General features: G+C 44.3%; 1 protein-coding gene across 1 annotated transcript in view; it reads left to right on the top strand.

The window, feature by feature from the left end:
• Positions 1 to 12,397, top strand: part of LOC111849517 (sema domain, seven thrombospondin repeats (type 1 and type 1-like), transmembrane domain (TM) and short cytoplasmic domain, (semaphorin) 5A) — a 96,349-nt gene that overhangs the window by 54,604 nt on the left and 29,348 nt on the right. Inside the window, exons 10-13 of the mRNA XM_023822435.2 lie at positions 1,694 to 1,898; positions 4,231 to 4,438; positions 5,645 to 5,762; positions 12,157 to 12,338. Coding sequence (XP_023678203.2) covers positions 1,694 to 1,898; positions 4,231 to 4,438; positions 5,645 to 5,762; positions 12,157 to 12,338 — 713 coding nt within the window. The remainder of the gene's footprint in view (positions 1 to 1,693; positions 1,899 to 4,230; positions 4,439 to 5,644; positions 5,763 to 12,156; positions 12,339 to 12,397) is intronic.

Below are 12,397 nucleotides of genomic sequence, written 5' to 3' on the forward strand. Positions count from 1 at the left end.
ATATATACACACACACACACACACACACATATTGTGTCATTGTGTGTACCTTTTACCCCAGTGTTTGCAGCCACTATCCCGATGTCTTTTTTTGAGTCACACTAGCAAACCTTGTATAGCTAATCAGTACATTGATTTATTTTACTAATTAAATTAATTCATTAATTGACTTGGTGGTGAAATTTAACAAATGCGTGTAATGGCTGAGGTGCCCCAGAAGAGAGGTTTGGGAACTGAAGTGGTGTCCTTTTGAAGAATAGAAATTGCTGTTAGTTTTTTATTGGGTTCTAATGTTAAATTGTGTTTTTATTCTGAGCAAATACTACTGAGATAAATAGCTTTAAAAAAATTTTTTTGCTTAAGATTTTTGCACAGTACTGTATATATCTTTGTTGGTCACTGGCTGAACGATCGTCAAAGCACCCCTTTCAAAGTTGACCTCAGAGAAAAAGGGGATTGTCGCAATTTGACAGCATGGTGCTTAAAGCCTTGGTTGACATCTTCATCAAGAATTTGGCAGTGCCATGCGACTCGTTTGAGCAGACAGAGATTTATGGTCTCCTGTGAAGATGTAAATGTTTTGTCACATAGTCTCTCCACCCCCCTCTTGGATATTGCGCTGGCGTATTTCCAAGTTATGACAATATTATTTTCATTTTATTTATATACGAAAAAAGCAAGCTTGGGTTTTGGTTAAAGAGCAGCCAGTCAAGATTCTCTCTTTTTTTAAAAAACTGATCGAAGCTGATGCACTGCAGCCAGTAATTGTGACATTGCCTGACAAGAAGGAGTTTCACTTTCTCTTTTTACCTGCAAATAAGCATTTAGCTCTAATGGCACATTTAGATTCACGCAAAATGCAAACCCTCTTCAGTTACAATGCGATGAAGTGCAGACCGGACCGCGGAAATGAATAAGTAGCATATTTCTCATAAAAAGCATCAGCTTCACAGAGGACAGATGTGCTGGCAGGAACATAAAAATATGAGTTGAGAAGACATGACAAGGATGTGTAAAATGAAGACAATTGCATTAAGTTTCTTCCCTGGTAACATGAAGTGTACCTTTGGAGGACGTCCAATTACAGCGTGACAGCCTTTAGCAGAGAACAACAGCAGTAGCTCCTCTGAAGCTGCCCTGACTCAACCGCTGCATCGATAACACGGGACCTTGCTTCGGTCTCTCATGGGAAAATGGGGCATAAATGATCCCGTGGTCCAATGGGCTGCTTTTTAATTCCACTTCTGACTCTCAAGAAACCAGCATCCTCCAATAGGTTCTCTTCCGCCTCCTCTTTAGGTAGCGGTGCACCGATTCACTCTACAGAAGTTCTGTGGTTTTGACTCATTGCTGTATATATGCTACATATATATATATATATATAGCCAATGGAAAAAATGTATAATTGAGAAAATAATGTCATTTTCATTTGAATTGTTAGTAATGAATTAAAACAAAGCATTGGATAAAATAAAATGTTTGGTTATGATAATAATAGCGGTATAATTGCACTATAATTAGTATGTCAAACTTCTTGAATTGATAACGTTGAAAATTTCACTCGTCAGACTACTGATTAAAAAGAGCTGACGTAAGCTCCTGTATAATTCTGTTTTGGTCTGGCTAATGTCGCTTCTCTTTTTCTTTCACTTTTGTTTTCTGTCTTTATGGCTCCTTTTGTATACTGCGGTAGTGCGGCACTATAGATTATGGCTCCAACGTGAACCTGACCGAGAGGAACCTCCAGGATGCTCAGAAGTTCATCCTGATGCACGAGGTGGTGCAGCCAGTGGTGCCCATGCCGTACTTCATGGAGGATGATGTTCGCTTCTCCCATGTGGCCGTGGACGTGGTCCAGGGCAAGGACATGCTGTTCCACATCATCTACCTGGCCACAGGTACGGCCCCCGCCTGCTTTTTGCGGCTCGTTTTTCAAGAATTCCGTTTGATTGATGATATGTTTTTTGCCATTTATTTGCCATTTATTGCCTTGGTAAAATGCCCTTTCGTGTGTCAGCTCTGTCCCAGAGCACGCCAAAAGCAGAATGTGTCAAAGTCCAGTGTGTCACAGCTTGGGTGACCACTAATCCGTGTCGGGAGGGACAGTATGAGCTACTTCAGGTTTTACAAACCACGTTAAAACTGAAAGGCTTTTGTGCTCAGCTTATTAGTTCAAAGCTTCTTGTGATTTTTACTGGTTTGTTTTTTTGATTGAAAGACTCATCCAGCTGTTTCACAATGACATCAGTGACCCATGCATGATTATAGGAGACTGACCAATCAGCACACAGCACAAATCCAGGTCTTTTTAATTGAAATGGTAGTTTACAAACCCTGTCCTAGCTCATAGTTCCCCCCCGACATGAATTAGGTGGTCACCCTAGTCACAGCACACGTGAGAAATGGCTGCAATCGATATCAGCAGCATTCATTTGTAGGAGAACTAGGAGAAAGCAACAGCAGCTGTTTCCCCCAAGTGGATTGTGGAGATTTGAATATGAGATATTAGCTTGCCCTTTCGTCTTGGTCTGCGTAGCCATCCCTGGTGAATTGCTGAGTTCAAGCGTGAGTAAATTCCATGGTTGATTCCGGATTAATTTCCCTGTTGCTGTGTAAGGAGGAAATGTAGTAGGGGGAAAAAAGAGAATGTGGGGAGGATTAATTGCTCAAAAGCTGGTGAATAATTACGTGCCACTATCCCAACATTTTTTTTATTGATCTTTTATCCGGGTGAGTAAGCTTCAGTGGACTGTGGCTTGGTTACACCAGTTACGATATGTCATGCTGGTCATTTTTGGATGAGGTACGTTCTTCATTATACTGGCCCGTTTCATCCCAAGACGATGATTTTAGGAGGCACATATTTAATGGGCAAGCATGTGGCGATAGGAAATCTTCAAAGTGTTCTCCTACTGATGTAGATGTAACATTAACATATGAACATGTGCAATCCACATGCATCGTTGCTCCTCCACTTGTAGAAGCCACTGTAGCGTCAACCGAAACCTGTCGAAGTCTGTTCCAGTCACCTGTCTAAAGCAGATAAGGCTGAAACTGATATGCCGGACAATTTCTGGGGCTTAACGCCTTCGGAAGAGCCCATTTTTTTGATCAGCGAGGGCTACAAGCAAAGCTCCAACCGCAGATTTCTGTTCGCAGTTGTTATTCCAGGTTACTGCAGGCGTTGCTTGAATTTATGTTGTCACTCTTGCTAAGATTATGGAGTATTCATCATGATCCCACCCCCCCCGCCGCTGTAGAATTAATGTCCAGTGAAATTACTAGCATTTGCAATGAATTTTTTGGTGCTGGACAGATCCTGAAATTATGATGTTAAAGTCTACTAGAATGGCACATAAAGTCAGAGTAGAAACATGTAGTAATCAGGTTAATAAATCCTTCTTTTCATAGCATTTTCTGGTATTTCACTCAATAATTCAACTCAATAATTTTATGGCATCCCTGAATTATCTGCTGGAGCCCAGAGCACTTATTTGTTCACTTAATTGTTCGGCTTCCCCTAGCATGAATCCACTAGACCTGAACCATTCTGGGCATAATGATCCAGCACAGGTCCTGAAGCCAATCCATCACCTCTCTGCCAAGCGGACAGACCGCTGGTGCTTTGTTTACAGACCCCATACAATGTCGTCTGGATGGCAAGCACATGCGCTGGCTGACAAATTCCTCCAGATTATTTCTAACTGAACTTATTTTCTAAAATGACGGTTGTTTGGCAGTTTTCTCATATAGAAGAACTTTGACACGCTGAATTGCTGTAGGTCTCTCGGGATTTTTGGAGAAATTGCAGCTATATCTGTGAGTTAGCGCACCCCACATCTTCAAACGAAATTGCAGTGCATAAAGCTGAAGATGGAATCAGATGACATTTGCGGTGGCTTTGAACATCTCTAAATTAACCGAAAGTCATTTCTTTTAAAATGATTTAAGAACCTCTGCGTTTGTCAGAAATAACCACCTCGGCCTTTGACTTGAAGGCTGGCCCCGTATTAGAAAGAGGTGAAACAGCGGGCCGGTTTACTGTGAGAGAACTGGAGCAGATCGATGTTTCAGTCTGTAACGGGGGCAATTGGAGCTCGATCTGTCTGGAGATTATCATCTGGGAAAGACAACTGTCCCGGCATTAATGGGATCCTGTTTTATCACACTCCCGGATCAAAATTCCTTGTCCTCCTCCCCCTACTGAGAAATGTTGTCCCCCTCGAACAGATTACGGGACCATCAGAAAAGTGCTTTCCCCACTGAAGCAGAAGATGGGCAGCTGTCTGCTGGATGAGATAGAGCTTTTCCCCCGCGGAAAGCAGCAGCCAATCAGAAGCCTGCTGATCCTGCACAGTCACAGCATCCTTTTTGTTGGCGTCAGGGACCAGGTTATCAAGATACCGCTCATGCGATGCAACTTCCACAGAACCCAGGAGTAAGTGCCTTCCCCCCATCTGCTCACCCTGTCCTTGCGGGGACCTAGTTTATGAGACGCAGTAACAGTCGTTTGGTTGGAGGTTCCCATGAAGCTTTATTCACTTTGCCGCCACTGATCGTGATAGCGCGCTTGGCGCCGTTCGGAAATAGATACACTCGTAAAAAACGTTTTGTTGGCCCTTTCTCGTAAAAGATGCATTTTTCCCCGCACTTTGTTTTTGCCGCTAGTGCGAACAGACGTGGTTTCCGTTCGTTTGATCTGGCTCGCAGGGAGATTGAACTTGGCCAGTGGGAATGCAGACGAAACCGTGAAACTTAATTTCTCTCGCAATTAAAAAGCCCCTTTAATTTTATGTTCTGTTATCTCGAAGATATAGGGCCAGTGGCAGCTAGCTAAAGGACAGTATCATTTTCTTCACAGACACTGCCTCCATTCTCTTGTCTCACTGCTTAAATAATAAAGTTTATTTAACCCTCCCTCCCGAATCCACATCATAAACAACCCACTTCACTTCTCCTTTGTGTTTCCCCATGCATAACGGAGAACTGGATATGAATGATTCTGGTTGTTCTAGTAGAAACCAACTGGGTGTGGTCTTTACTGGCCAATGCTAGTATTTGTGTTGTCCAATGAGAAAAGAGAAGGGCCCCCAAAATGCATTATCGGTGCCAGAGAAAATGTTTGAGCATTTTAGCCTATCTAATGTGCCAATATGTGCGTTACAGAGGATGTTATATAATTCTGTCATTTTCATGGTACTTTGGGTCGGCAGTAGAAAATTGTATTATTTTCCTGCCAAACCCTGTAGTTTATAAATATATCTAATAATGACATGTCAGAAAGACCAATTGGAAATGGAGGCCAATAAATATGCTTCCAGGGAACTCAAAGGATCATGGGACTAAGGGGATTGTGTCGTTCCTCCACTTCGCGTTTTTGACATAAATATGTTTTGTGACATTGGCTCACCTTGCTTATTTTCTGTCACGACGATGTGACTTTGTCAGTTTGGGGGTGGGGGGGGAGTGCTCCGGCTCGTTAAGCCTTACAGAAAGGAGGCAACGGCGCATAAATTTAATGTATAACGCGAGCCGCTGCTGGCAGCGGAGCGCCCATTAAGCCAGACTCGTTGACTGAGACAGTAAATGAAGCATAGCTGTTGTCCTTAGCGAACTTCCCCCTTCCCCCCCCGCCACCCTGCAGGGCATGCGTCGGGGCCCGGGACCCGTACTGTGGCTGGGACCTGGTTCTGAAGAGGTGTACCACTCTGGAGGAGAGCGTCAGCATGAGCCAGTGGGAGCAGAACATCACGGAGTGTCCGGTGGGTTCCCAGCCCGCATCGCTCACAAGACCTTCACAGCATCGTAATAGATTGTCCTGGTTGCAGGACAAATGGAAATAAAATGTCGTAATAATCAATAAAATTGAAATCACCCTGGGAAAAAAAAAAGAACTTGATGTTTCTCACCTATAAAAGTTGATATATCGTTCTGTCATGTGTCAAAGTGCAAAAAATATACCCTGACAAATCTGTGCTCATAATATCTCGGAGTGTGAAGCATGCTATTTTAGCGTGTCCCTGTGAGCTGAGGGGACCGCTCACGAGCTGAAAACCTTCAGTGGGTGCATTTCTTCAGCACTGATGATTGAGTATCAGGTGTAACTGATTATTAATCTAGACGTGGTTTTCCCGAATACTGTCATTTGAATATCTGGTGTCATTTAGTGCCCTGCATAAAGTTATTTTCAACCCTGATTCTTCCGAAAGTATTAGGGCATTACAGAAGAAATTTTTTGCAGATTGTTTAACAAGTGGGGGACGTTAATCCATAAATTCGGTCTTGTGTCTTACTAGAGAAGAGTCCTAGCTGAACCGTGTGCCGTTGTTTCAGCTGTTTTATTCATAATGAACTACAAGATGGAAAATAACTCTTGAGATGGAATCCCGTATGAATTTGAAGGGAACTGTTTGAAAGTTAAGGTGTAATGTCAGTCTTGTGAGATCTCGGTGACCTGCGGTTTAGCCAGGGGTACTGCAGTGTTGATAACTGTCAGGAACAAAGGGTCCTTGGAAAGGAGCACCAATTCGCAGCCTTGGGGGTGATATATTCCGGGTCTGCAGCTGGGTTCGAAAAAGAGAACCATCTTTCTGCAGTCCCTTTTAAGGGAGTGTTGCATTGAAATGTAATTATTTTTAATTTTTCTTGAATAAATAGCAGTCTTGTGAAGTAATGTTTGGTAAATTAATAACACACTGCTTGCTTGACCTCCCCGGTCACCCCGTTCCCCAGAACGCACATTGTTTCTTCCTTTGAAGCTTAGCATATGGCTGTTATATTTTTATAGTTTTACGAGATGACTGGAATGACTCATCGTTACGTCATCCCCAGTTATTGATCACATAGAAATGTGATGGAGATCCATTTTATCCCAGGTTTTGTGAGATGCGGGGAGAGCGTAGATAGGGGGGGGGGTCGGGGTCGGGGTCAAATCCCTCACGTAAGCAGTTGATAATAATGTAAAGTACGTTTTTTCCTATGTGTTAGTGCATGTGTGTGCATGAGAGACAGAGAAAGAGAGAGACGGAGAGAGAGGGAGGGAGAGAGAGAGTGCTATGGTCTGGCTTTCTTGAGTTTGTTTTTTATTTTTGTTACAGAGTAAAACTGTTATTTCTGTATAATTTGGCTCTCCTACCAATTACATTCTAAGTGTGTCAATAAAATATCACACGGCTCAGTTTAAATGCTGCACTGTGGACAGTTAAGGCTTACTGAGATCCCCGATGCCATTCACCAGCAGAAGCTCAATGAGGAACGTGTGTATTATGCTAATGCTCGTCCCATAACGCCGTTTGATTCAGATTTATACATACTGGTTTGAATAGCGCAGGGAATCTTAAATTTCAGTAAGTGTGCATTTCATTTCCAGAATGGCTTATCCTGTATGTAAGATGGGGCTCCTTTAACTTCAGCTGTCCTGGTCTTCTGTAGCTTCATTAAATCTTCTAATCAAAGGGCTGGGGGGGCTGGGAGCTCACAGAGCTGCAGTGTCTTGCAGAGCTATTATATCCACACAGTGAGTAACCTCCCAAAAAGGGGAAGGTTGTGGTTTCCAAACATACTCAGAACCACTTTGTCCTTTGAAAAGAACTAAAAATGTGTCCTGTGTAAATGTCACTCCAGTGATGTTTGAGAAAGTGCACTGTTTTCTTTTCACTGTGTCTTCTGAATGAGTGGAATAGATCATGAAAATGTTTATAATTTGGCATAGTTTTTTTTATTTCTCCAAAGCAATAATACAGCCATTAACAGAATCAAAATATGCGTACAGACAAAACACTGAGTATTATTTTTAAAAATAATGTAGATTCATTATATTTGCAAAAATGTTTACTGGGAGTAGTTGTGAATTCTGTTTGCAAACAAGGTCAGTCTGACCAAACAGATTGTCAACAAGCAGCTGCATGAATTCACTGTGGGATTCAGAATGAAGTACAGTGGAAAGAGGTCATCTCTCAGTCTTTTTGACGGATTTTGTAGAACTGAGACTCATGGGAACCTTGTTTCATTCTTAAGGTCATAAAAGATGGGACTCTGCTTTCTGGCCTTTCAGACTGAGAACTGTCAAAGGACCTGATTCAGAGAACTACAGTGACCTTGAAGACGTGTAGGGTCTGATGAGATCTTTTTGGCCAGATCTCAGTGCTGTTCTCCTATCAGCGGTGTAATGCAGCACCAAGACCTTGAACCTGGCTTGAGCTCCAACTGTTAGCTGGTGGAGAAAGACCAAGAGTGGAGAGCAAGAAGTATTTTTTGAGGTCAAAAAATTATTTTCCACTGGTGTTATAGGTGAGATCTTTGACAGGACAGGTCAGAATCCCAGCCAGGGGGAGTTGGAGTGGTCTTGGCGAGAGGTGACTGAATCACACACTAATAGCCAGATGAGCTATAGGTCAGTGTGCCTGGTGTTGTATATGCCTGACTGTTATATGACATGAGACACCGTGAGGGTCCTGTCAAGTATAACACATAGATTTTGTGAATTCCAGTTGATTCTACTATAGAATTATGTCCTTCCCTAAAGAACATTTCTGTCAGGAACAGTGCGGTGTCATGTACTGTAGTTATAAAATTACCTTGAGTTACAAAAGTCTGTCCAGGAGAAAATACGACTGCAACACAGAGAAAGTTTACTGGGTCACTGAACAGTTAGGATTAACACCTCACAGGAAGCAAGGGGGTGGGTAATACGGTGTAGTGTGTGAAGGAAGGAAGGTTCACAAAGGGCATGGATTATGCAGGCAGTATTAGCTGGAATATTACTGTTCAGTAAAGAAAATAACATGGAACCACTCCAGTCATCAGATAATGTAAGCTAATATAGATAATGAAGATAAAGAACTAACTACAAAGAAAATTACATTTAATATGAAACTTGGATGGAAGTAACTCTAGTCTAGAATCATTCTGAATTTTATGAAATCCATATTATATATATGAAGATTATATGACAAGTCTCTAGTGTGTCATATAATCATAAGATGGTGGAAATAAATGTTAAAACTAACCGTGACACAAAGCCTTAGAAAACAGACAGAGCATCAGAAGGTGTAGCAGGTGTAGCACCAATCTCACACCGACTGTAAAATCTCCCTTTTTCATTATAACAGACTTGCTCATGCTACAAATGGAGTAATCAGTTATTTTGACATGCGAGATATTGAGCAAGATAAGTTAAACGTGCTAACAGTACATGATGGAGCTAAGGCAGGGTAGGGTAATTACCCTCCTTAGTTTAATAGCAGCTAAGCAATAGAGCTTCTTTATTGTACAGTCTCAGAAGGCAGGGATGGCAGTGGGTGGGTGTGGCAGTGAATGGGAAGGCAGAACTTGGCATGCCTGACCAATGGCGGTGGCCAGGAGAGCCCGGGGTGATTCTGCAGTAGGCTGGGTGATCGCAGAGAGGCGGCTAGGGCAGACCCTGTCATGGTAAGGTGTCATGGATGGCTGAGGTCCTTTTTGCAATCGAGGTTTGAAGAGCAGAAGGGTTTGATCTTGGCACACCCCTCTGGCACTGGGGGTCTGAGATTCAGAGCTGTGAATCAGGAAGCTGTGCCCCCCCTCAATGACCCCTAACGGGCGTGATGGGGCAGATCCAACTAGAACTGAACAGTGTAGCTTTTAGTCTTTTTTTGTTTGTTTGTTTTCTTTTTTTTGTTTGTTGTGTTTTCATGAGACTGGGGCCTGTTTAGACTTCTAGTTTTTCTGAAACTATTCAGCGATTTGTCCTGCATTTTCATATACATTTCTTACCCCCGGCTTGGCAAACTTTATCATGGGCATCCCCCCTTCTCTTGGCAAATTTAATAATTTGGGGGGGGGGGGTGACATCGCATTTTTCTTCAGGGGGCTGAGCCCCCCCTATGGGTCAAATTCTAGAATTGCCCTGCTAAGGTCATGGCAGGGGGCCAAATGTTTGCACTGCAGCTGGGTGTTATCACATCACAGCCCCGACCCTCTGACCAGCCTACACCCATCACACAGCCTACACCCCTCACACAGCCTATACCCATCACACAGCCTATACCCATCACACAGCCTATACCCATCACACAGCCTACACCCATCACAGCCTACACCCATCACAGAGCCTACACCACTCACACAGCCTACACCCCTCACACAGCCTATACCCATCACACAGCCTACACCCATCACAGCCTACACCCATCACAGAGCCTACACCACTCACACAGCCTACACCCCTCACACAGCCTATACCCATCACAGAGCCTACACCACTCACACAGCCTACAGCCATCACAGCCTACACCCATCACAGCCTACACCCCTCACACAGCCTATACCCCTCACACAGCCTACAGCCATCACAGCCTACAGCCATCACAGCCTACACCCATCACAGCCTACACCCCTCACACAGCCTATACCCATCACACAGCCTATGCCCCTCACACAGCCTACACCCCTCACACAGCCTGCACCCCTCACACAGCCTATACCCATCACAGCCTACACCCCTCACACAGCCTACGCCCACCACAGCCTACACCCATCACACAGCCTACACCCCTCACACAGCCTATGCCCATCACAGCCTACACCCATCACAGAGCCTACGCCCCTCACACAGCCTACACCCCTCACACAGCCTACACCCCTCACACAGCCTACACCCCTCACACAGCCTATACCCATCACACAGCCTATGCCCATCACAGCCTACACCCATCACAGAGCCTACGCCCCTCACACAGCCTATGCCCATCACACAGCCTACACCCATCACAGCCTACACCCATCACACAGCCTATGCCCATCACACAGCCTATACCCATCACAGCAATACCTTAGTTCCACCTCAGAGCGGTCGATACTACCTACATTTTTTATGCAGACAAATTATATTTCACAGATCTCTACAGATGTGCCATTTATCCAGAATCGGAAGTGGTTGAAAAATGTGCGGTGTTGTGTGATTTTATATCAATATATTACAGTGTTTTTTATCTCTGTGATTCATCATCACCATTAATGTAATTACCATGGAATTCAGATAATGAAAGTGCCGCTTAATGTCCACCAAGTTGCTAAATACGAAAGATTTTCTTCTTGGGATGAAATCAGTACAATTTGTACAGAAACTGCCGTACAGCTTATAAGGAATTTAAAGACTGGATCTAAATACATGGTTTGCAAGCGAAGCTGACATCCTGCAGATCAGTGTTTCCCAATTCCGGTCCTCAGGGACCCACAGTCGGGCCATGTTTTTGCTCCCTCCCAGCTCCACATGTTTGCTGGGAGCTGGATGGGAAAAACGTGGACTGGCTGTAGGTCCCTGTGGACCGGATGGAGAATCACTGCTCCAGCTAACAGCTTTCGGGCATGTTTTTATTAAGGTGCTCTAATTTAGATACATGTTGGATTTCAGTGACCAGTCACTGAAATTTTTGCATGTCGGGTCATGGAGATCACATTTTCAAAGCTGCTGCATGAGCTGTGCTGACAGGTTACGTTGATGGATCCTGTCCTCCTGAAATGCGAGTGGACTGTTGCCCGACTGGTGGCCCAGCCGTAGAGGCCTCCCATGCCTGATATTAGGTAGGACTGTTATTCGTGAGAAACGTGGGTCTGAATAACAGGGAGGCCTTTCTTCAGAATGATCTTTACTATTTACCGTGCTGATGAAATGCTGAAAACAATGTGGATTACTGTGTGCCTTGATTGACGGTCTTATCAAATGAGCCTTATTTATTTGTTGAATCTCTCTGGCATTATTTATTGCAATTTTCCCCAGAGAGATCCAGTCTAATAACATTTTCTTACTCTGCCTCAGACTGTAGCCTCACCATGTTTGCCAGGAAGCAAATGACAGTTGATTTGAGCCGTTCTGATTTCAGCTCTAGCCGCTCATATTATCCATCACTTAATGTTGTGCCGTGGGATTATTTTTGCTTGGATGCAGCGCCGGAACCCAGCACCAGATCTTAGCTGATATATCCTGGCTGATGTTGACCCTCCCTCCCTCAGCAATACAATGTCTATCTATTTTGCCACTGGGGGGTTCCTGCTGCATTCATGCAATGTAAGACTTAGCGTCCCCCTTTATCTTTTAATGTGGCTTCGCTACCAGCCAGCAATGTGTCGATCTTTGTGGGTAAACTCTGCTTGCTTGTTTTTCTTTTGTTCTTGCAGGCAAGGAATGTGACGGTGGATGGACAGTTTGGACCGTGGTCGCAGTGGAAACCATGCGGTCACAGGGACGGGAGCGCTTTGGGCTCCTGCACGTGCCGGACCCGAGCGTGCGACAGCCCCAGCCCCCAGTGTGGCGGCCAGCCGTGTCAGGGTCCCGCTGTGGAGGTCGCCAACTGCTCCAGGTATTCCGGGGGGGGGGGGGGGGGGGTGTAACGGAGGAACGCACATCTTAATTCCGTTA

The sequence above is a fragment of the Paramormyrops kingsleyae genome, chromosome 15 (genome assembly GCF_048594095.1).
Source record: "Paramormyrops kingsleyae isolate MSU_618 chromosome 15, PKINGS_0.4, whole genome shotgun sequence".
NCBI lineage: Eukaryota > Metazoa > Chordata > Actinopteri > Osteoglossiformes > Mormyridae > Paramormyrops > Paramormyrops kingsleyae.